The following is a 25,935-nucleotide window of genomic DNA, read 5'->3' as shown; positions in this document are numbered from 1 at the left end:
GTGTGTGTGTGTGTGTGTGTGTGTGTGTGTGTGTGTGTGTGTGTGTGTGTGTGTGTGTGTGTGTGTGTGTGTGTGTGTGTGTGTGTGTGCCTTAATGATGTTACGGTGAAACATGCACACAGCTATCTTTGCACAGATCAGGTAACAGAGAAGAAAGAATGAAAGAAGGGGGAACTATGAACAAGGTCAACAAATAGACTAAACTAGACTCTGGCATGGCAATGAAAATGTTACTCCGGATGCTGATACTTTGGAGGGGAGTTAAAAAAGTATGTGTGAAAGCACCAGTTACACTAAAACCCCCCGAAAAAATGGGAGACTTGGAGAAACCAGCCAGAGTAAGCAACATATTGAAAGTTTTAAACCGAAAAATGAAGAAAACCTCCCTTCAAGTCCCCCTTCGAAGCCACTGCCCTCAAAACTTGTGACTAGCTCACCAGCTTAAGCATTATAGGGTTGCACAGACTCGTTTAAAGTAAATGACTGCATGGACCTGCTTGTTGGTTCGGAATCCCCCCACCATAGTTTTGCAAAATAGAGATACTACAGATATTACAAAGGCCCCCCCAAAAGATAGAAATGGCCCTGCTCATTTCAGCAGAGCAGGAGTCAATTGATCAAGTTTTGAGTCCAGTCAGACTTGAGGCTGAGGTAGCTAGCAGGCTAGCTAGCTACATATGAACATAGTCTTTGTCCTCAAATTTGTATTTTAAAATACACATTAAATACATGGCTAAATAACAACAAATAAACCCCTCAAAATATCGCATAGAATAGGCCTAAATATAAATAATTGTAGATTCCTTAAAGAATAATCAGAAAGGGAAAACCATGGAAAACCAATGGTTAAACTCTATGCACAGTTGATAAACATAAAAAATGTAATATAAATAAATATTAAACATCTGAAGGGAAAAACAGACCTAGATGACGTTTTAAAAAAGTCACAGACGTCAATAGTTCTACTTTAGCCCCTGAACTAATCTCAAAAGAAATCCCTTTTTTTAATAATGTCATCTCCATATGCGTCATACTAACTTCATGTAAAAACAAAAAATGATGATGAAGGAAGGGGAGAACAAATTGTAACACAAACTTACTAAAAATAACTTTCCAAAGTCAATCGCCGGGGAGCGTGACTGCTGCGGGGCTGAGAGCAAGGCGTGAAAACTGTTGAGGGGTGGAGGAACGTCAGGGCCCGCTGACTCTGGAGGCACTGAAGGGGAACAGAACGACCCAGGGCGTTTTTCGAAAGTGGAGGAGCGTTGGCCAGGGTTGTCAAGGAACGGTGGAACGTAAATCGTAATGGGCTGGACGTCTCAATCTTTTTGATCCAATTCTTGCTTCTTGGATTAAAGGTAAGGAGAAGGGTTTTGAATGATTATGTTTTGCCATTACTTGGACATTTTAATTGGACAGGTTTACATTATGGTGTAGCATAATACCCCTACAAAATGTATCACTTTTTCACATATATAAAAATTAGAATTATATGTTAAATCTAAATATTGAATCTAAATCTACATCCTGAATCGAAATCGAGATTGTATATCTTAATCAAAATCTTGTATTTCAATCAAAATCCTAAATCTAAAGGCTTGATTTGAAGCTATATCGTATTTATAAATCTGAATCTATATATATAATTCTATATCTTAATGTTAAATCAAACTGCTAAATCTATATTTTATATCTAAATCTAAATGTTATATCTAAATCTAAATGCAAAATCTTATATCATAACACATAGACTATACAAAGGATTACAAACGGCACCTCATATTACATGGCAGTCATGCAGTAAGCATGTGTTTCTTAACAACAGATAAAACAAATTAACAAACAAATATCAAACTAAGGTCAAATGGAGGTCAAAATTATTTTATTGGGTGATGGGAACTCTTTTGACTGGATGTCATTAATTACTGGGATTCCTTGTAATAAAATATTTTTTTTAGCTATCATTTTGTTTACGCTTCAATGCTAATATTATCCACAATGCAAGCATTACCATCTGCAAAACTTATTTTCTGCCTTTCTGCCTCGCTTTCCCAGGGCCATCAGCAAGTCTGTCTGACTGCAACTGTCTGTCTAACCGTCATCTTTCCCTGTCTCCCCAATCGTTCATTGATCAGCCTGTCTGTCTGTCCATCCTGAGTGGCCATCTGTGTGTCCGCCTGTGTGTCTTCCTATCCATCCTTTTTTCTGTCTGCCTGCCTCTCTATCCGTCTGTCCTACCTTAACCTGTCTGACTGGACATCTGTGTGTACGTTTATCTTTCCGTCCATCTCTTCCATGGTCTACCTGCCCTACCAACCCGACAAACACCCCAACATCTGGCCAGCGGGCCGAGTGCATTGGGGGTTGGGTTGTTGGCTGTTGTCAGAAGAACGGTCGGTTGGTAATGAAGTTGTAAAAGGCGGTGGCCATTTCTGGCCCAACATTCACAATCAGTCAAGGGAGCACCTTGACTGTCTGACCCTCTGTCCGTCTGTCTGTCTGTCTGTCTGTCCGTCTGTCTGTCTGTCCGCTGTTCCAGATGGGTAGACCGTGCCCAAACGGTACTTGGCTGTACTCTCTGATTGATGAATGCGTGGACTGTGAAACGATATGCCATCAGCCAATGTGTACCGAGCACTGTGGTAAGATTGAACACACACAGACACACACACACACATACACACACACACACACACACACACACACACACACACACACACACACACACACACACACACACACACACACAAATCAAATCAGATGCAAACCTCTACGCATACACGCATTGACACACAGACAACACCTGCAAGCACACACTTAACACACACAGATTCAGACAGACATGCACGTGCACACGGACACGCATGCACGTGCACGCATCCATGCACACACACACACACACACACACACACACACAAACACACACACAAACGTGCACAAATGCGCACACACATTTCCAGCATAGGATATCTGCGGTGTGTATACACACAAATAGACAAAGAAACAACACACTTGCATGTGTACCGGGGGGGCAGATACACACACAATCAAAACGACTATATGCTTCAGAAAAAAATGACATCGAAAAACATGCCAAAAGATTTAAAACAAAGAAATCCTGTGTGGTGCTCTGCAGCGGCTAAGTGCAACGCCATGGGAGGCCACTACTACGACCTCGGGCGGCATCAGTGCATCCCCTGTGCCGACCTGTGCGGAGGGCACCCGCAGGAGTGCAGCCAGTATTGCCTCAGTGAGTACACCCACACCCCCACCCCCAAACACACACACACACACACACACACACACACACACACACACACACACACACACACACACACACACACAGTTGGCCCTCGCTGCTCTCCCTGTGGATCCCAGGGAGAGCAGCCTCCACCTGGGTACACACATACGATGGTGTGGGCCATCAGAGAGGGGAGGGGGAAAGGATCAGGAGGAGAGACGGGGGAGGGGAGGGGGGAGAGAGGGAAAAGAGAGATTGAAGGAAGGGGGGGAGAGAGGAGGAGAGGGCGAGAGACTTATTTAGTTTTGGGCAGGAACCAATCACGCAAAGAGTTAAGGGGAGGGAGGGTAGGTGGATGCACTTTTTCATGCAGCGAGATTTAGAGAGAGAGGTGCGTGTAATAAACCAAACAGTCATAGTGAAAGAGAAGAGAGAGAGAGAGAGAGAGAGAGAGAGAGAGAGAGAGAGAGAGAGAGAGAGACACTTCGTAGCTCTACAAAATATTGGTCCCCTTTGAAATGAGGTTTGCCTGATAAAACAGGGCTTGCACATCGTGACTTCACAATTGCAATGACCACCTCCATTTCGGAAGCATAGGAGCATAGGAATGTTATTGGTAGTAATAGTGTTTGGTCGATTGTTGAGTGATGATCCGTGAAATGATGTGTCTTGATGGGGCCACCTTGTCGTGTTTCAAACTGCCAGAGCGTTTCTCATGCGAGACATAGCAAAACAGCATTTTGATCAGCCTCACTGACTGTATGTATGTATTTACATACATACATATACATTCATTCAGGATTTGACTCTCTATAGTCCTCACAATATATCGGATTATCGGGCGACACAAAATTCGATGATGCATTCTGATGAACAACTCAAATCAGGGCTTTCTCCCCTACCTAATTCTCCTTCTACAGCCACACCACTACCAGCCATCCCCACCACCATCCCCACCCCCACCCCCACCACCACCACCACCACCTCCACGTGTGGACCGGGACACTCACAGATTTACTCAGCTGGCCTGCTGCCTGTCTCCATCACCCTGCTGTACTCCCTGATGGGCCTTTGTGTCCTGGTGCTGCTGTGTATCCTGGGCCTCTCCCTGCTGGTGTTCCTGAGAACAGCCAGGAAAAGAAGCCCAAGGCCGGTGAAGCCTGGGCCCATGGTGATCCCCCAGCTGGTGGGAAACATTCAGCAGGGGGGCCGGGATGATGGCGAAGGCGACGGGCACGGGAGGATTTATAAGCGTGAGTTTGTCCGAGCGATCTTTCTTCGGTTTGGTGGTTGTGAATTATTAAAGCAGATCTCTAAAGTCTATAATTCAACTGAAAGAAGCATGCAAATTATACAAGGAAATGGGGGTTTCTCTAGGTGTTTTTAAATTTTGATCTAGAGTCAAAAACTCAACCATTACTTTCTCAGTCTGTTTCATCGTAGAGGCAGTCAATAGTGTGAATAGGGCGTTTGACTCCTAGCTATAAGGTCAAACACCCAAATGCCAACAGCCTACAAAACGCATCACTGAGCAAGATTTGTAACAACCTCCTACCTGCTCCTTATTGACCTGTATCTGTACTGTTTGACGCCTACCTGACCTGTATCTGAGAACAGTGCAAGTCGTTTTGGATCAAATAACCATCTGCAAACTGAATACTGTTCAGTATTTCTTCAAGTGAACCCAGGATATATTCTATACAGACAAGATTCCCAGACAATATTGTAGCCTTTGGTCTGTTGATGCAGAGACCATCACTTCAGATAATTTCCTCCGGCTTGTCTGAATATATGAGCATTCATCGCTGAACCTACCATATAAATCCTCGTTTTTTCTCACCATATGGCTATTCTTCAGTCTTTTAGTGGACATTGTTAGATACATTGAGGGGCTGTAAGGGAATCTTGCTCAAGGATGCCTACAGGTTGACTGAGGACACTAGGGATCGACCCCTGAGCTTTTTAGCTGGGAGTTTACCAACCTTTGCCACTATATGTAATTGAATACAAATTAAAAGTTGTATTTTCATTAAATCATGAACACAGAGAAAAGGTAGTACAGCAATGTTATTAGAAATAAAAAGATGTCTTTATAGTGACACGGCCATTCAAAGTTTCTTACAGGGAATTTAAGATTGTCATTAAGAAGCTAGTTTAGGGGTTAGACAAAATGCTCAGCCATCAAACCCAGCACCTTTTGGCTCTGACAAACAGCCAAAAGCAGGAGGCACAGCTAGGAAGATGGGACAGAAGGGAGAACTTCATTTTTTGGCAGTGAGGGGGAAAGCTCAATCGAAGCCTGTATAAAAACCAAGAACAGACGGAACCACTAAATAGAACCGTGTTGCCTACGAGATGTGTAAATAAACGCCTGCCTGGGCGTGCATCCAAAGCTGGCAGACTCTGCATTGCTAAAGTGCCCTCTAGAGTAGCGGAAATGAGAACAAGTGCCCTATTGGCTTCCAATCAAATTGGAAGAAAATTATTGAGTGCTATCTAGGGTGCAACTATATTATGAGGAAAAGTGCATATAAAGGGCTTTTACAATGGCATAAATCGGCCCTTCTGGGTGCCATTCCAACGGAAAAGGGTCCCGTTATGTAGTGCTCTGTGGCCTCTATGCTCTTAACTGTAACCCTGACATCCTACTGCAGTTTGTAAGGGTCAGCAGCAAACATTTCTTTGAAGTGGCAAAGACTTATCAAAGAGGTGCGGTTATACTTTTAATCTCTTTTAAATTGGAAGGGAGTGAAGCAGGGGCGTAGGAATGAGTTTAACATTGGGGGGGACACATATCGGAAACCTGACAGATCCGGTATAATTTTTAGGTGGGACAAATGCGCCTGTCTCCAATATTGGAGGGGACACGTCCCCTCCGTCCCCCCCGGTTCCTACGCCCTTGGAGTGAAGCATATGTCAGGTAAACACTCCACTAACCACTAGAAGAGGCTTTCCCTCCTGCCGCAAGTTCTTCCCGCTCTTCCGTTATTTTCTAACATCAAGCGTGTATTAGTCTATACTGCCCCCTAGTGTAACACTACGGAACGGCTAATAATAAAAAACCTGTCGTCGACCTCCACAGAGCCGCTGTCCGCCTGCACATCCAACCCCACGGAGAGCTGCGAGTGCACCCACTGCTTCCCGGACCTCAGGGTCCCGTGTCGGGGGGCAGTGGGCGAGGCCAAGCTCATCTACTCCCTCCACCAGCAGACCTCCTCCTCCTTCTCCTCCCCCCAGCACAGCGGCACCGGCTGGGGTCAAGAGGAGCAGGGCCATTGGGGCAGTCCGAGGTGGATTGGGGGAGATCCAAGCCTGTGAAATGACTTGGAAACCCACTGGCGCTTCATTTACCATCTACTGCGTAATCCATGTCTTTGGGAGATATTAGCCACGCTTATTATACAAAGCGACTGATATATTAGTGAGGTGTAGCAGAGATTGAGGATCGAATCCGGTATCTTCATGGAGTCCTCCACCTCAGACTCTACACCTGTGATTCCAGAAACTGTGGGTTAGACAACAACATAATCTATATTTTGGTTTGTTTGTTATAAAAAAAACATATGGTACATATGACACCTTAGTAGTATCTATGGTTTGGTTCCAGAACACTTTCGACAAGTAGGCTTTTACCGTCTGTACACTATACTCTTGCCCCAGGCTACCAACATTGTGGTCTGTTTTTGGTGTTTTGAGCACCATGTGTGTTATAAGAGGTACTCGTTGATCACTTTATAGTGGTTGGAGGCGAGAGGGCAACCTACCCATCCCTATATCCCCTGGCATAGCAAGCTGCCAAGCAACAGATGATAGAGCCAAAAGGATTGAGAGGAGCCTTTGTATCGTTTGTCATCTTGGGCTAAGTGAGTTATGGTTATTCACCGGTGTTACCCTTTTAGTCCTGAGTACTATTCTCTGGTGAAGGGTACAATCTAAGGCTGTAGATAGAACTTTTCGTTGTGGAAAAACTCACTTTTCTTCATGCTTTGATTTGTTTTCTTTAGATACACATGATTCTATCTAAACCTCAACATCTCAAGTTCAAACACATGTTTTTCTATCAACTATAGTGGGGATGAACCCAATAACGATGTCAGCCCTCGAAGAGTTTTGGCTGTAAAAAATCAAGAGATTGATTAAAGTCGATTAATTTGTGTCAAACTTTGTACAAATAAGAGTATTCTTATGTGTCTGTATGGAATAAATCGGAGTGACATAATGTGTCAATGTGTGAATAACTCTACAGCACACGGTAAATATTAGAGGTATATGTTTTTATTTTTAAGGGGACATATACCACCAGGTGTGAGTGTGATTAGCCTTACAAGCCGTTTAGAAAATCTGCCCCATATGACATCACTAGTGGGCGTGTCCACCTAGATATGTGCTGGACAGATCAGTCTACCAGCCTACCCAGTGGACTGAAGAAAACGTTGCTCATCTATCCAGCACAGATCTAGGTGGACACTCCATCTAGTGCTGTCATATGGGGCAGATTTTCGAAACAGCTTGTAAGGCTAATCACACTCACACCTGGTGGTATAATATGTCCCCTTTAACTGTGAGTCTACATCAACGTGTCCGGTTCACACATGGCCCTGTGTGGCAGGTGGAGAGTGGGTCTTCTCCGTCAGTCCCCTCCAGCCTTTGACCCCCCATCAATAACTCACTCCAGTAGTTCCAACATGTCTCTTTAAAAATTAAAAAGTACATACCCAATGCATACATACATACATAACAGAGAAAAAAAGAACTTTTCCTAGGAAACGGTCATTATCCAGCGGCAAAAGTCATGCTTAATGCAAGTACTGATTCAGTACACAACACAATACACACGCACGTGGACCATGCATGTGCACACACACACACACACACACACACACACACACACACACACACACACACACACGCAACACAAGTTGCAAAATATTTTTTTCTATTTAAAGTATTCAATGTCGAATAATGGAATATTTTTTTCAGCTGGTTGGGGGAAATTAACTTGGTTCCAATGCATGTTCACCTACTGTTTCATGAACATTAATAATAATAAAACTATTCAAAGAATGATAGCTGTTTAGTGATACTGAATTGGAAACTTTCTGTTAAGTTAGATCTCCTTTTTTAGTCGGTTCAGTGCACACACAGACACGCACACATAACACCAACACACATATTTGAGGCCATATCACACATGCACAAGTTAAACAGAGGCACGCACACACACAAATAAAAGTCACACACATGATCATCCACATGGCATTAAATCAACATGCAACTGCATATACACTGCAGTATCAACACCTGTTGGAACACACACACACACACGCACACACACATACACACACACACACACACACTGCTTAGACCACACCACAACGTTGCCATCACAAACACCAAAACACACACCAGGTTTGCGTGACAAACAGAAATAAACAATAACAAACAAACGACACGGTTACGTAAGACAATGATTAAAAACACAGCTAACCTTTTGCTTCCACTTGTGTGCAAACTTTTTTCGAACAAAAATGGCAACGTAAAGTTTCGCCCCAGTATCCGCCACTTTAATTAAATCTCATCCTTATCAAACACCATTGGTCCACCCCACCCTCCCATGAGCCACAGTTGGTTGAAAATGCATAAATAGGTTAAAGGATTGGTCAGGTGTAGCTGGGGAGACGGGATCGGTGCTCCACAGGTGATCCGCTGATAAGTGAACATGTGAACAAGTGAACATGAACAGTGTGCACGACGACCGGGTGTATCAGCGAGCTGTAAGGCCGGTTCCCGCCAACGCTTGAGCACAGAGGTGCGTACGTCTTCGACCCGCTCGCGTGTTCATCGACGAGCGTCCCCAACGCCGCGGCCGAGGGCCAAAGCCTTTCCTTCGGGTCTATTGATCCCGCCTCCGCCTGGTTGTTTTAGATGGGGTTTTTTCCTCAGCGGATCAATTTGAGCGGCCTAGGAGAGAGGCGAGTCTGCGGGGGGATTAAATACGCTGACAGAATTGTGTTGGTGCAAAGACGAGGCCGCTGAAAAAAACATGCAACTGGCTCTATGCATGGCGCGATGTAACCATGTGCTGGAGAGAGCACCCCCCCCCCCCCCCCCAACAGGATGGGTGGACGTCAGTTTATTGTGCAGTGGAAACACATGTCTGCTCGCCAAACGTCAGCTCATCAGCTCGTGTCCGTGTGAGAATCAGAAAACGACCTCTCCAGCGGGTTCTGTTCATCCGGTCGTCTCAAAGGATGAAGAGGAGGATTAAGATGTGCTCTCTGATCCCAGCTGGAGGATGATGGTAATGACGCGGGGGTCTACTCATACTCCAGAAACTGTTTGTGGTAGAACAGAAGGTACCTGGGGGGGGGGGGGGACACAACTTTAGCTTCACACCTCAATGACAAGCCTTCATTTTTTGTTTCCCGAAACCAACTTATGCAGATTTGTAGAGTAGTAGAGTCAAATGAGTCGTGAATTTATGTATCATTTCTCCAGTGGACCGCAACGCAATTTCAGTTCTCTTAGTTCCTATGAATGACTGGTCAACTGGTAACCCAGTTAACGGAGATCAAACTTTCTTACATTTCAAAACACAACAATTTCAGAACACGATAAAATTAAATTCGAAACTAAAAACGGTTCAAGAATAGGTCTCACCCTTCGCTGTCCAGGACGTCCTTGATGGTTGCCTTGGTAATGATGGCGTCGTCACATTTGAACCACTGGTCCTTGTGCTGCCGGATGAAGGTGGTGTAGTGGCCGCTCTCTAGCGTCCCCTGGTGGTTCACCACCGCAAACAGACTGTACCTACGTCAAACGGAGAGGAGGAACCGTTCAGTGTCGATGGGGAATGGGTTTGGGATGAGAGTGGTTATACAACTACTAAACAACAAAACACTCAAAAAGAAACTAACAGCAGGTTATTTACAACAGTTTATTTGAATGCTAATCTGGGATTCAGCAGCCCTACTATGCAATAGCAGAACTTCAAACAGTCAAAACAAAGATGAAGCGAAAGAAGATATGAGTCAGACTTTAAATATGAATCTATAGTCAGACTTTATATATGAATCTATAGTCAGACTTGAGATATGAATCTATAGTCAGACTTTAGATAAGAATCTATCGTCAGACTTTAGATATAAACATATATTATTACTGCACATATAACTAATATTAGTTTTATAATAACTTTCAATTGATTGTACTTTATTTTCTATTGTAACTTTCATACTTTGATATTGATATTTTTATATTGTTGACTGTGGCTTTCACCACCAAGGTACCCCAGGGATGAATAAAGTATCCATCAATCCATCCATTCATCTCACCACCCATCCATCAATCGTTCAATCCATCCATCTCTGCCTACAGCTTTTCGTTTAAGGCGTTTATCGACTGAGGGGCCAGATAGATGTTTTATCTATTGAGCACCACTTTAGGACTGACGTGTCTACCTGAAGGCAGGAGACGGTGGTTAGGGCAGCAAAGGATGTGGTTGCTGTTTAATATACTTGGTGTACATCTTTAATGTCATACACAGATTATGCATTATGGGACTGAATAGGTTTTTGTGTTTTGTACTTGTTCTCGTTGTTGAAGGGGTCTGTAGTCTGTTGGTACTGGCCGTTAATACGACTCTCCTTACTGAAACACACAAGAGAGGGAAGAGGTGCTCGAAAACAAGGAGACACAAAAGCCTTTGCAACAGCAACCAAGCAACTAAGCAACTAAGCAACCGTGATCAGTTGGGAGATGAAATTCACCAAAAGTTACAGTAATTCATATTAATATACTCTCTCAAATGTTGAGTACTCAAGACCTCAGAATTCTAACATCATTTAAGCTCACCTGGAGGCCATAAAGGGGGTCATGTCCAGTTCCAGGGGGAAGGACACGTACGTGGTGATTTTCCGCCTCAGCTTGGCCGAGTGCTCAAACCGCTGGAAGGAGATGGGGAGGGAAGGAGAGAGGGAGGGAGGGAGGGAGGGAGGGAGGGAGAAAGGGTGGGATTGATTAAAGTACATTCGCTATACATTTAGATGACAATCATTTCTCAACCATTTTTGGAGAAGTAATCCCGATCAGTGTTTCCCAACCTTGGAGTAACTAGGTACCATCCGGTTCTAAACCACTTCCAGGCCTTTCACACATGAACACAGGATCAACTCCGGAGCATCTGATCCGAAGATGATCAGGAGTTTCCCTTTTACACATGCAGCACACCTCAGGAGTGCGTGTGCTGTGTCTTGGGTATTGGGAGATACTCCGTATACTTTAGGCGAGTGATGGCGCCTGGGTAGAGCGTGTAGGAGGCAGGATGTAAGGCAAAAGGCATGCAGGAGGAGTGCCAGTGTTTTGTTTACAACACATCGGAGATGGCGGGTGAGGCTTCAAACTCCGTAATGCTGACTCTTCTTGTGGTGATGTCAATACTGCATTTACTAAGACTGAGAAGATTCAGACATTTTTGTCCACAAATACCAGGGATTATACAGAGAAGTGCAAACTTTCGGTGCATGTGTGAAAGGCCTAATAGTGGGGTGCCAAACACATATGCTCACTGGGACGCTCAAATGAAGGACAGATGATGTTGATTGGGTTAAAACAACATGTGTGTGGAAGCAGATGCACCAACATGTTGAGAGAGTTAATTATTTAATTTATTCATTCATTAAGTTGTTGTCATTGTAGTTGCGTCATCTTCGCAATTATTTTGAATGATTTCATTACTTAGCACAACTTGCCGGGGCAGGAGTCAATGAAAAGCATTATTACGACACTAACTTTGAGATGGAAGCAGGCTACGATGGGGAGCTTCTTCATGGTCAGCTGCTTGGTCGACTCCTGGTAACTATGGCAACCACTGCACTTGATCTTGGCCCCGCTGCCGAGGTGCTCTGGTCGGGTGAATCTAGACAGACAGACAGACAGACAGACAGACAGACAGACAGACAGACAGACAGACAGACAGACAGACAGTGAGTGAGGTAAATATGTTGCAAAATACAGAAGCATGGAGACATACATGTGTATGCCTACCTGTGTGATGTCACACCCGGGTGTCTACCTGTGTGACGTCACAGCCGTGTCTACCTGTGTGACGTCACAGCCGTGTCTACCTGTGTGACGTCACACCCGGGTGTCTACCTGTGTGACGTCACAGCCGTGTCTACCTGTGTGACGTCACAGCCGTGTCTACCTGTGTGACGTCACAGCCGTGTCTACCTGTGTGATGTCACGACTGAGGCCCCGTCCACACGAAGCCGATTTTTTGGTGAAACTGCATAAGTCTTGTGCGTTTCGGCCGACCGTCCAGACGGAGCCGGCAACTCCGGTGCCCGAAACCGCACATTTCTGGAACCACCCTCGGAGGTGGTTTCAAATCTATCCGGATTTATGCGGTTTCGTGTTAGGATTCGTGTGGACGCCAGAAACGCAAACGATGACGTCATTAGCCCCCCAGCTGGGGGACGTCAGAGTTGCGTTGAATTTTTTATTTTATTTGAATTTTTATTGTAGCTTTAAATAAAGCCCCTTGATAAATTTAATTACTGACTGTACATTAAAAAGTATTTCTGCTCAATTTAAAAGGTTGAATCTCCTCGTGACTGAACGTTTGTATAACGCGCAGGCTGTATGCGCGAAGGCTTGATTGCGCTCCACTTTTTTCCGTGGAGAACGAGCGCCATGGATATTTACTACAGCGTTCCTACAGCTCGACGCGGTTTCGCAACGACTCCGTCTTTACGGAGACATTCCTGAACCGCATAAAACGCAGCCGGATCGTTTTCACCCGTTTCGGCTCCGCGTGGGCGGGGCCTGAGTGCTTTACCTGCGCAGGCAGTCTGTGAGCGTGGTGGCGCCGGAGGAGGAAGTGTGTGTCTCCCCGTTGAGGGCCGATCCGTCGCCCCCGGGGCTAAGGGGCCAGAAGGGGGTGGAGGAGCCGGGCAGGTCCAGGCTGATGTCCCAGAAGGGGTCGATGGTGGTGGACACTCCGCTAGGGGCGAGGGGTGGAGCAGAAGGGCGGTGGTGTCACTTACGACAGGGGTTGAAGCCAAACCTCTGCATTCCTATTCAGGCCCGTCGTCTTAATGGTTCATCACCAAATGGGAGGTCAGTCATGAACAATGCATGATGCAATGAGTTTGTAATAGGTGCAGGTTTTGACAGGCCTGGATGTCTGGACGGAGGGGGTGGAGAGTGAGATTTCATGAATTATTCTACAGGCAAAGGGTTGAAATGTCTCAGGGCTGCTGAAATGACACGCAACACAATTACAAAGCCAAGACATTGTTCAGATTCCTTTTCCAATCCTATAAGAAGTTGACATTTATGTCATTTATGGGCTCCATTTGAAACACAATAATTACTTTATTTCATCATGAGTCAGGACCAAAGACTGCAGCTTATCAAGGCATCAATTCACTGTTTGTAGGGAGGCATCAATTATTTACATGATTTATGCAAATAACTTACTGCAAGTAATTATGACGCCACTAAACCAGGCCACCGGGAGGCGGCAGAGTCAAAGCACCGCGGAGACTCTGAGCCTCCTTGCTGCAGTGTGTGAGCTGTGAGTGCTCTGGGCTATGTGTACCATCGCCTGGAGCGAAACGCTAGACCTTCCCTCACACTACATAGCAGACATTGTGTTTCTGTAACAGATACCAAACTTAGAACTGTATAAATAACAATTTCTATTGTATGAAAGGGTTAGTGTTGAATTGATAATCATAACAATATAGATTGCATCCAGTGGCAACACACACACTCACAGACAGACTTGACAGGTGACGTCTGACTGCAGGCCCCCCGTGAAGATTTGGTCGATAATACAGTTGCAGTGGTTTGGATTGTTGGCCTTCTTCCCATTGTCATCTGTTGGGAGATACAACGCACACACACACGCACACGCACAAACACACACGTTAATCTCTATGTGATGGTAACAACAGTGCAGAATCAGAAGGTTAGAGACAGAAAGAGAAGCAGAGTGAGGGAGTGAGATTGAAAGCGAGAGTGAATGTGAGAGAGAGACCATGAGAAAGAGGCAAGACAAATGATGATGAGAAAGAGCTGATTCGTACATCTTGATTACAACTACTCAACTTAAATTGCATGCATTAAAATGCAACCCACTTTACCGAACATGGCCCGAGTAGACCATTTCTAATAATCATTCGTTTTTTATGGAAAGTGCTTTGTGCATCAAGTCGAGCCAGTAACCCTTCTCAGTCCCATCATGACATGCACTCAGGTTCCCTCCTAAAAGGCCTTTGCCCCCGGCAGCTCCTCCGGGGCGTGCCCGTGTGTTCTGTGTGAGTGTGGGCGTGGCAGGGGGGGCGGGACCTTTGCAGTGCTTGTGCAGCACGTCCAGCGCGGCGATGAGGAACTCATGGGCGTCCTGCTGCTCGTAGCCGGCCAGGTGGCGGGCGTGCGTCCACACCAGGTGCAGCAGGCGGAACGGGATGTGGGGCGAGCGGTGGCCCGAGTAGAACTGAGGAGAGCGGGAGGAGAGGTCATTACTACCCCTCCTTCCTCCTCCGGGGCGTTCTCGTTTCCCGGCCCGACACCGACGCTTCCAGTGCAAATGTGAGAGAGGGGCGGGACTATGTAGCAAAGCTTAAGTATTGAGCGACATGCCTACAGTCACATGGGTGCAGTGGTGAGGGAGAGGGGGCGGGACTCCCAATAGAGGGACACCTGTTTCCTTTGTACAGGAATTTTTACATGTTTTGGAAATTCCTTCGTCACGTAAGCTGTCCTCATCTTTATTGCTGTCCTCCTTGTCAAGTTCTTTCTTCTAACTCAGGTGGGGGACTTTTTACTGGCGTACACAACATAGGAAGTAAGGGACCGGGGTGTGTTAACTGACGTACACAACATAGGTAGTAAGGGACCGGAGGGTTAACTGGTGGACACAACATAGGAAGTAAGGGACCGGGGACAGTTAACTGGAGTAAAAAGCTCATAGGAAGTAAGAGACCTGTAAACTGACATACACAACTAATAGGACTTTAGAGATCTGAAATTGCGTGGTGATAGATTGGGATAACGCTACAATTCATGACCCTCTCTCACCCGAGTTGTCCATTTGTTTCTTCTTTTCGTTCATTGTTCATTTAATGGTTGGAAAACCTATACTCATCCAGCTCCTGTGTGCCTGCCGGAGTAAACCGGCCTGAATCGGGGACGGCCTCAACTGTGACCGGAGCCCAACAACACCGAGCTGACTCAGCTCATATGTAAATATGTTAAAGATGTGAAGCAGCCTTCAAGGAAAAATCGATAACTGGTAGTCTGGATTCATTCTGATGAATGCAGTAAAATAAGAAAAACAATTGGGTTGAATGGAGGCTACCGGTGGCACTTTAGTGACAGGATAATCAATGGCAATGCCTGATTGCCAAACACAGCACCCCCCCCCCCCCCACCCAATAGGGCTATGCATTGAATTGATCAATATCAAAAACATGTCATGCACACGGTTCTCTTCAAGTCTCTCCCCCCCACCCATCCAGCCATACAAAGCATCATTTCCCAGGATTCTGCATGCTACGAAGAGAACGGACCCGCTTCCAGCGTACCCCTATGACCCCCTCACCTCCTGGAAGAGCTGGGACATCTCGCACACCAGGCACGAGTTGCTCTGCATCTCGCACTTGTGGCGGTCGGACAAGAAGAAGTCGCGCAGCAGCGGCGTGTGCGTGAGCGCCTGGACGATGCAGTTCATGAAGCACGTGTTGCCCAGGTTGATGAGACCCCTCAAACCTAAGGTAGAGAAAGATAGAGAGACCAAGAGAGAGAGAGAAAATCAAATAATGGTTTAAAAAAGAAATGCAAATAGAGATGACTCATTAAAATGACGCAGACAACACAAATAAAAGACGGACAACAAGAGAATCATTAAGTGAGAAAGAAATGCCCTTCTGATCTGGCCTCCTCCATTGTGTTTTGTGCAGGAGCAGCTTCAGGCAAGAGAGGGGTCAACACAACACTAGGAGGTACCAGGAGAGAGGAGGAGAGGAGGATATAGGAAGAGGTAGTAGAGAGAGGAGGATCGGTGTAGAGGACGGGAGGGGTTGAAGAGGAGGGAGGAGAGACGAGGTAAGAGGGGGGAAATGGAGGATTAGATGAGGGTCAGAGAAAAGTGTGGGAGAAGGAGATAAGAGGAGAGAAGTAGGGGGGGGATATGAAGAGGAGGATGAGAGGAGGAAGGAAGGGGAACAGCAGACGGGGGAGGACCAAGAAAAGCTGAGAAATGGATGGCAACACAAGCTGTAAAAGAGAAACTAATGATGCTTGAAGTGAAATCTAGAGCGGAGGGAAATGGGGGCTTCTGTAGAGGTAAAGATAGAAGGGATAAGACGAGAGAGCGAGAGGAAAGAGAGGATCCAGAGGAGGAAGAGAATTCTCCCTGCTTTGCGCAGCTTTCAGCTCCGGCTTCTTCATCACCCTCTTCCTCCGACGCCTCGTACTTCGCTCTCGTTCCCTGCGCTCCACTCCTCCGCCGTTAACATCTCATCCTTCCATGTCTGACCGGCGCCCTACATCTCAGCGCTCCTCCTGTTCCTCTGATCTCGTTCATTCATCCCCTCCTCACTCCCTTTCTCGCTACACCTGCGGTTTCCAAACCTTATTTTAGCTTGTGACCCCATATCTAGCTCGGAAAATGTTTGTGACTTTCACTTTTGTGCATCTGCTTCCATGCAAATAGTTTTAACCCAATTAAAATCTGCCGGTGATAAAAATAACATAGAACATGTGGGGTGTGTGTGGATGATGGCTGGTTTGAGCAGCCTCACCTGGCCCGAGTCAGACTGATTGGGTGAAGCTGCACACCTGTTGTGCTTTGAGAAAGTAATATGCACAGGTGAAACCAGCCACCTCCGCACACAGGGAGATCTCCTGCATGCTAACATGGCAGTTACCTAGGAGGCGTGTAACATGGACATTGCTACAAATATAGTAACCAAGAATAATGTCCCTGTGATATCAATGTCCCTGTGAACGTCACTCTACTACACACTAATAGTTTCTGGTAGTGGCCATGAGTCTTGAGGCAGACGGTCCATATAAACAGGACGTCTCGGAGGTCTTTTAAAATATTTATTTGCCTCAATGTAGCAAATATCTCTAGCTTCTGTCAGCAATCTCCTGCGCCCCCATATGCATATCAGGGGGCCCCAAGTGGGTCAGACCCCCAGGTTGGGAACCACTGCTCTGCAATATAAGTGGCCGCTTGCACCATACTCTCCCTCTCTTTATCCCATCAGCTCCCAAAGTCCCACACCCTCAAGCCTCTGTACGTCATTTAACTCAAAGTCTCCCCCTTTATATGCGTATTATGCAGTCGTTTTCTTTTTTACTATTTCTTGCATCATCTACTATCTCATCAACCCATTCTCACCCTAGTGCAGTTTCTCTCCCTCCCTCTCTCCTGCTCGCTCCCTCTCTCCCCCTCTTGCTTCTTTTGTCTGTGTTTCTCTTCCTCTCTGTCTCTCCCCCAGTGTTATTTTTCTTCCGTCAGAATCGATCCTTGCGTGATGCACTTCGAGCTCCTATGTGTTCCCTTCTTTATTCCTGTAATATGATCGGTGGCACACGGTATGCTGCTCATCATAAGGGATGATTTCCCTTTAACAGCAGGCTCAGATATGGATGTGGGGATGTGTCAAAGTGTAAGCCCGGCAAAATGGCGGTGGTTGAGGTGGTACTGTGTTATGTTGATGCTGTGTCAGTGTAGTACCGGGAAACTGGGGAAATAAGGCGTGTTGTTGGGAGCCTATTGCCTATACCCACTACAACTACTGAGATTTCCTCCCCCCCAGAGAACTGACTGTTCAGTCTGAGTCCTCTCTCGCCTGCCCTCCAGACAACCCAGACTGGATTTAAAGCAGCCATGCCCTCTTTCTTTACCTTTCACTCCCAGAGTCTCTCTCCCGCTCGCCGAAGAGCAAGTTACCATGGCCAGAGTGTTAGGAGTGTGAGAAAATGAACGAGGGAAATCGATAGTACAGATAAAGAGACAAGGAGAGAGATGGAGGCAGACACACAGAGGGAGATGGAGACAGAGCGATGGAAAGAGACACACACACATACACACACACGAAAAATAATGGGAGAGAGGGAGGGATTAAGGTGAGAGAATGATAGAGAGACACCGACCGATAGTGCAGTTGGAGGTGATTCTCCGCCTCTTGGGGTTGTGGCGGAGGAGTTCCAGCTCTCTCTTGTTGGGCTCCCACGTCAGGAACCTCTCTCCCGCTCCTACATGCACGCACATATATTCAGCCACACACAAAAGCAACATCAACCATGCAACTGTGTGTGTGTGTGTGTGTGTGTGTGTGTGTGTGTGTGTGTGTGTGTGTGTGTGTGTGTGTGTGTGTGTGTGTGTGTGTGTGTGTGTGTGCGGTATAAACGGTATAGAAAGTGCACCGTTGTGAATTTGGGCTACGGTATGGATTTTGAGTTACCGTGAGACCGGTGTGACCGGTAGACAGTGTTGTGTGTAACGCGTTACGAAGTAAGTAACACGCTAACACAGTAACGTAAATACCTTTTTCACGTAAAAAGTTAAGTTGCGCGCAGCTACTGAAAAAACGGTAACAAACCATACCGTGATACACATTTTAGTCCATACCGTACAGCCCTAGTGTGTGTGTGTGTGTGTGCGAGTGCGTCCGTGCGTGCGTACCTTGCATCTTCCAGGCCTTCCTCTGCTCCTCTTTGGCTATCTGTTCGATGTCCTTGTCATAGATGTAGTCCTGGCATCCGAAACAGTAAATCCCCCCGTACAGCAGGTCTATTGCTGTGGAGGAGCATGCACACAAACACACACGTTCGTTTTGATATTGCAGTATTGCAATAAGTTAGAGTCAATTATTATTGTCGCTGCATTGAGGTACACAGAAATCTCTTGTCCAACCCAGAGGGCGAGGGGGGGACTGAGAACGCTGGACTGTCATAATCAGTCCATAATCTCCTTTTTCAATTGTTTTCTGCTTCACTCTGTTATGTTCCCTCCATCATAACTTGTTACGCCGCCGCTCCACTGTTTCTCTGACAACACTGTGGCTGTCATCGAGAAAGAAGGAAAAATAAATAGAAAGAAGGGCACAAACAAATGAAATTATAGGATACAATGGCTTTAACAACAAATTAGACTTTTTTTTACACTTTATTTTTTTACTATCCTTTTGACTTTATCTTAACCCTATTGGTGTTCCCTAGAAAGCACACACACACACACACACACACACACACACACAAGAAAAACAAGAAAAACAGACTTCTTAATTACCCCTGTTCCCTTTTTCTAACAGTTTGGTTTCACGTCCTCCTCTTGGGGAGCGCCACGACTCGTCACACTTAAATTAGCGGTTAACCTAATTAAATCCAAAGCCGAGCCACACACACTGTTTCAGGGGGTTCCCTGCTGAGCTTTGCGATAGTGTTTTCTGTGGCCGCTCTCCCAGAAAGTTTTCTGTCCTCAACATCTGCCAAATGGAAGCCTTAGTAATCTCAGCTCCAGATGTTTTTTTTTTTGCTTAGCCACCAGTGCTTACCGTTTCCCCTGGAGCGGTGCCAGTTTACAAAGCAACTGAATGTGATTACCGGTAGAACAAACCGAATACGATTAGCGGTAGAACAAACTGAATCCATTTACTGGTAGAACTAGCTGAATGAGATTACTGGTAGAGCAATGATGGGTTAGACGTGTTACTTCTTCCCTTAACCCTTTAAGTTAGGGCTTGACATGATTCTAATGCATAGCCCTAACCATAATAACCCCCAAATATGTGATGCGTGTTCTCTCACAATATGTATATATGGTCAAAGTATTTGACTGTCATGGAGGTGTCAGCAGGAGAGACACCAGAAGTACATGTGCGATGCTTTCTTGTGACACACAAGTATTAACACACACACAAACACCAACAGCTTAAGCAATAATGTGTGTGTGCGTCTGCATGTGTAAGACAGAATGTACATGAATTTTCCCCCCCTGCCAGAGATAGACCTCCCCAAGGGGTTTAGTGGGCTGGCTGGCAGGCGTTATCAATAACCCAGACATAGGGACCATGATAAAGGCTGTATATATAGAACTGAGTCTAAAAGAGTCTAAATGACAGACAGGATCAATATCACTGTTGTCATACAGCAAAGTACAGCACAGCACAGAACGTCTGATCCAAACCCGGGAGGTTATTTGTATTATTTGTCAGGGACAATGCAGAGAGCATCCCTGCAGGTTTGAAAACCAAACACACACATAGAAAGAGAGAGAAAGAGACAGAGAGACAGACAACTCGTTTCCAAACAGAAGCTGTACATACTACACTGTAGGACAAGCATAACGTTATACAAACCAGACTATTATTTGGAAAGGCAGAGAGCGCCGGCCCTCCAGGTACTGTGGACTTTTGTACCAGGATGAGGCCGGCCCCTAGTGGGTCCCGGTGCACCATGTGATGCTCACCACAGTCCCTGGTGGAGGACCAGACACAGGGACTGTGGCACGACCAGATTGCACTGGATTGCATAATCTCTCCCACACTCCCAGTCTCTCGCTCACTCACTCTGTATCTCCCTCGACCTTTCCTTCTCCCCATATATTTCTGTTTAATACTGCCGCGAATCCATTCCCTGAGGACATAGTTAAACCCTTTAGCTGTTCTTAATGGCGTTCACAGGCTAGATTTCCAGCCGTACGATCAATGCTTTGACTTTGCCTTAACATTAAAGGAAATGTCGTCGATAGCCACCTGAGGCAAACCAAAGCAGGGAAAGAGAGAGGTAGCGGTCTTTGTATGAAAGCCTGCAGAGCAATTAACATTATAGTGTTTTTGATCCGCAAGAATAACCCATTCAGAATCTAAACAGGATTCTAACGTAGTTCAGTCCCATTTCGGGAGACTCTGATTTAGATTCCAGAAACACTATTTCAACCACTTTTTTCACTGGGACTAAATGTTTTTGAGCCATTTTTTTTTTTTTTTTTTTACTTTTGGCGTAGTTGGCATTAGGCAATGTTGGATCCTTGTTTTACGCTCAGGTGTTTAATCACCTGCCTGTCATCCTTGTTAGTTTGGTTAGTTAGTTCATCGTTAATGTGTGTATTTCAGTGAGTGAGTGAGTGAGTGAGTGAGTGCGTGTGCCCTAAGGAAGTACCGAGGCTGTGTCTCTTGCTCTTGGCGTGGTCGTGGATGTGTTTCTTGCTGAAGCAGGCGAAATAAACACAGTGGAGGCAGGAATGGAGGCGGCTGAGGTGAGAGCCACACATGTGACACGCACACGACTTGGCCTGCGGAGACAGAGGGAGGGAGAAGGACACGGGGAGATCAATATTTATTACCATTTAGTGTGGAGATATTTACATCAGCTTTGGTAATGTACATTTCCCATGACAATAAAGCCTATTGAGTGGGAGGGAGGGAGAGACGGAGACAGAGATATTTAAATCAGGTATAGTTGTCTGGAGGGCAGGAGAGGGAAGACTTGGACTTTCACTGAACAGTCAATTCTTTGGGGGGGAGGAAATCTCAGGAGATAGAGTGGGGATTGGGATCCAATGAATGAGGGGAACATCAGTCTAGTGCAAGACAAAAACCTGCTCTTCCACAAAAGGTTGGCTATCTCTTGGCTTAGAATAGAAAAACCTCCTGATTTCCATGTTCATCCAAAATGAAAAAGAAAAAGATACGTCAAGAGAAATAGAGATACATAATGACCAGTTTGGTGTGGACTAGACATGAACATACACATTGAACAAAGAACAATGGGGCTAGAAGTCCCACTGTTGTTTACACAAAAACTAAACCAAAATGCTAGTACCCTTTAACCTTTCGCCCAAAAACACAAGAGACACTGCACAGTGCCACACAAAATGGTTTGTATTCTCGCATGAAATACACACATGCAATTGAAATGCGCAAATTGTTATTCCAGCCACACAGACACTCCCGACCCTTTCATCCGATAAGCAAACACTCTATGAATTATGAACAGGCTTCAATATTTAAAAACCCTCTTGTTCTGGCGCACTTCCCAAACAAATCGTGGTTGTATGGTTCGGTGTTCTGCACGTGTTCTTGTTGGTGTTCAACAGCCACGCGTTGTGCAGCTATGTGCAAAATGACACCGCAAGTTGTACACATCCCCTTAAGATATTTCACCGGGTAGAGCGCGTACCATTGAGGCCCAGTCCTTACCGCAGTGACTGGGGTTCGGTTCCTGCCCGCGGTCCTTTGCTGCATGTCTTCTCCTCTATCTCCCATACCTTCCTTTCTATCTCACTCTACAATAAGAAGGATAAAACCTTAATTTTTTTTTTAATAAAGAAGGTGTACGCCTCAACAAAGAGGCTTGACTTCTTGCTAGCCCTCCCCTTGAATGCAGGGAACAGTCAATACTTCCTAAAAGACTTGTCCCGGGTTGCTACGGCAACAGCATCCTGGATACAACAGAAAATCTCGGTCCCTCTGCGGTAGAGAGAAAAGGAGAGGGGGCAAGCGAGGCAGTTAAATCTGCCGCTGATGCAACGTTGCGGTCTTATTCCCCTGCGTATGATTGGTTACTTTCGGTCATGTGGCCATAATCTAGTTTGTTATTATGTGCAAGGAACTTTGTACCAACATGTTGGACACGGACACTAAAACAACGCCTTTGAGAATGTACGTGCCAGTGTGTTCACACACACACACCCACCCACCCACACACACACACACACCCCCCCACCCACACTCTTTTTATGCAGGCTTCTGAGCAAGGCATTTATTGTACAGTGGTCTGTGAAGGTCCAATTTAAGGATGTCACGTTTGCCTTACATTTATATAAGTACATGCATAATGTATATATGCATGTGTGTGCAACTTTTAGAATTTTTATCCATCAATGAGTTCTGTAGAGCAATTCTTGTTTAATGGCGGGCTTGGAAATACAAGGCTTTATAGGATTTACTGAACGGCTAAATCCCTGTTGACACTCAACAATGAAGCAACAAGACGCCAGCATTGATAATAAAAACAAAAAATAGATGAAAGTAGTCATATAGTCCAATAAATATGGGGGAAGAAGCTTTACCAACTTGCTCAACGTGGGTAGCGCAAGGCATTACCACTGCCAGGGTTAGGGTTTGAAATTCCACTGGGGCCACCAATGCCAGCATTGCATGCACTTCTAGTAACGCTGGTGAAAGTAGACCATAGGACTGGGGAATATGGGGCTTATGGTTATTGGTTACACTTACACATTAGTTATTCCCTCTCTCTCTCTCTCTCTCTCTCTCTCTCTCTCTCTCTCTCTCTCTCTCTCTCTCTCTCTCTCTCTCTCTCTCTCTCTCTCTCTCTTCAATGTGTCACAGTGGGGTTATTTTCATCTTTAGTAACGTGAGGCTGGCAGAGTAAGATACCCCCCAAAAAAGAAAAGAAAGACCCTTAAAACCTTGAACATTTTGTTTCTCAAGTCATCCTCAAATGCTCTCTCAACTGTAGGCCTGCCCTCGACAATAAATCTGATGTGAATTCAGTGAGCAGAGAAGGAGATGGCAAAAGTAGCGGAAGTACAGTTGGGCTACTTAAGGAGATCATGCATTTTGCGGTGGTTTGCTTCTTCTAGATTCTAGATAGAAGCTCATTGCTTACTATGACGGAAACAAAGGAGATATGTGTCAGGAAAATTACATTTTTGTATAATGGGCATTTCCACGAGCCAAAGCATATGTAAAAAGGTAACTCCCTAAACCCGTGTTATTTTCTTTGTTTTTATTTGAAGAGAAAAATGTTTGTAGTCCTGCATGTTTGTTGCATTATATCCACATAGTGAAACATACCCAAATAAAACCTCCACTTAAAATTATGTATCAAGTCGTTTTGCTCTTTGAGAAATTGTTTTTATATTGATGAGCCAAAATACAACGTTATAACTAAAAGCAACATGTATATCATTTGTTTTATTTGAAGTGCACACATTGGGCAGAAGAGGAAGTGAACATGAACGCTACACTTGAAGCGCCGCCATCCCCCCCCCCCCCCCCCTCTCTCTCCCGCAGCGCAGGGAGTAACCAGCCTCGCAGAGAGTGCCCGGGTGCCCCCATCCTACTATCGCCGCAAACCACTCATTCGCCCGCCCCCCGTCCAACAGGCAATTATGGAGGCAAACAAAATCTGCAAATAGTAATTTCGCACAATGAGGTAAAGCCTGACTTCTACGGCAAGCAGTTTGTCCTTGAATGACACATGCGCGCATTACTCCGATACTCAAAATGCATATGTGTTTTGACTGGACTAATGGTAATTTGGTGCAAATACATTGTGTTTCTTGACGCTTGGCTCAGAGTTGTAGTTATAATACAAGTGTGCATGCACCAATCATACAATACCATTTTACAGCAAGACATGTAATGATAAAAGAGCCCTTTGACCGAATGGTGGTATACACAGTATACTTCTGTGATATACACAGTATACCATTGTATGTACTATATACTGTATCTCTCGATTGGGTGGGCACTGGGCGCTGTACACACACGCACACGCACACACACTGTAGTCAGACAGGGTTCACAACAACTCCGATACGGATCTCGAGAAAAACAACGACGCCTATAATAAATAAATATAAACCTTTGACAATAACACATAGAAAGAAATTGAATTGAGGCTGTTGCATCTGTGTCAATTATAGTATTCTACCATCCCCTCGTAAGGGATCGGCAATTATAATGTTGGTGAGCCAATAATGTCTTAGTAATGTGTCCTAGGTGAGTCCCTCTCTATCATGGCAATTCATCACAACACCTCTGCAATGTGTGCGGTTTAGGACACACACCGCATGAGGTGTGGCATTTGTCTTAATGAAATCGCTTACATCTTTGTTATGCACTTTTGATCAGCATTGCTCTTTACCTTTCGTTTTCTCGTTTCGGCTGAGCCGCTCCACACAAAACACTGATAAATGACCCTCAGGTTCTGCTTCCAGTTGTCCACCTTGTAGGTGTGCACATGGGGGCAACCTGTAGGACCCATGGTGGTCGCCGACCCCGTGCTGTCAGCTCAGCTCACCCCCACCACCTCTGCTACAACACAACACACCCGCCCGGTCCAAGCGGCTCGGCTGCGGTGGCTCCAGGTCTCTCCACTCAGTCAGCTCCCGATGTGTGGCTACCTCGACATGTCCTGTTTACAGTATCGGAAGCGCGGAGCACGGTGGCGCAACATCGATACGGTTCTCTCGTTAAAAGTCCCGTTAGGAAATATATAAATGTTTAACTACGTGTGTGATTCGAGCTCGGTTCAGCTACGCAGTTTGTTCCCCCCCCCCTCGTTTTATTAAAGGTTAGCAAAAGAGGCTAAATGTTTAGCGTTGGAATTTCAAGACTACATTTTGGAAGTGAGGACCGGCCTTACTCGCGGGGTGAGCCAATCGGGTGATGTTGTGGAACATGATTGACATGTCACGTGTGCCAATTAGTGGCGAAGACCTGACCGTTCTTTTGGATACTGCACAGGGATTGGCTGATTTCCTCTGCAAGCAACATCCGCCTGCCGGACAACGCTCATTGGCTGGAGAATAATTAGGATTGCCATGAATGCCAACGTAAAATTAGCACCGATATTTAAATCAAATATGCCAATTGACCGTTGATAGCAGTTTTACAAAAGCATACAACTCGGAGGCAATT

At 45.6% G+C, this 25,935-nt stretch overlaps 2 protein-coding genes across 2 annotated transcripts; one reads left to right on the top strand and one right to left on the bottom strand.

Moving 5' to 3' along the window:
• Positions 1-1,278: 1,278 nt before the first annotated feature.
• tnfrsf13b (TNF receptor superfamily member 13B) lies at positions 1,279-6,559 on the top strand (the record flags this gene model as incomplete). The annotated part of the gene is made up of 5 exons (XM_079757318.1): positions 1,279-1,358; positions 2,540-2,642; positions 3,137-3,250; positions 4,162-4,494; positions 6,324-6,559. The coding sequence occupies exons 2-5, from the start codon at positions 2,540-2,542 to the stop codon at positions 6,557-6,559; spliced, it is 786 nt and encodes a 261-aa protein (XP_079613444.1). The 5' UTR covers positions 1,279-1,358.
• Positions 6,560-9,366: 2,807 nt separating this feature from the next.
• Positions 9,367-25,621, bottom strand: usp22 (ubiquitin specific peptidase 22). The gene is made up of 13 exons (XM_079757050.1): positions 25,160-25,621; positions 21,425-21,557; positions 18,948-19,061; positions 18,416-18,517; positions 15,852-16,018; positions 14,597-14,744; positions 14,023-14,125; positions 13,080-13,244; positions 12,032-12,158; positions 11,096-11,187; positions 10,829-10,891; positions 9,902-10,051; positions 9,367-9,601 (listed from the first exon to the last, which is right to left on the bottom strand). Exons 1-13 carry the CDS (start codon positions 25,277-25,279, stop codon positions 9,559-9,561), a joined length of 1,527 nt encoding a protein of 508 aa, XP_079613176.1. The 5' UTR covers positions 25,280-25,621; the 3' UTR covers positions 9,367-9,558.
• Positions 25,622-25,935: the final 314 nt, after the last annotated feature.

The sequence above is a fragment of the Pollachius pollachius genome, assembly GCF_949987615.1.
Source record: "Pollachius pollachius genome assembly, chromosome: 19".
NCBI lineage: Eukaryota > Metazoa > Chordata > Actinopteri > Gadiformes > Gadidae > Pollachius > Pollachius pollachius.
The sequence above is the reverse complement of the archived record's forward strand: the minus strand, read 5'-3'. Positions and strand labels throughout refer to the sequence as shown.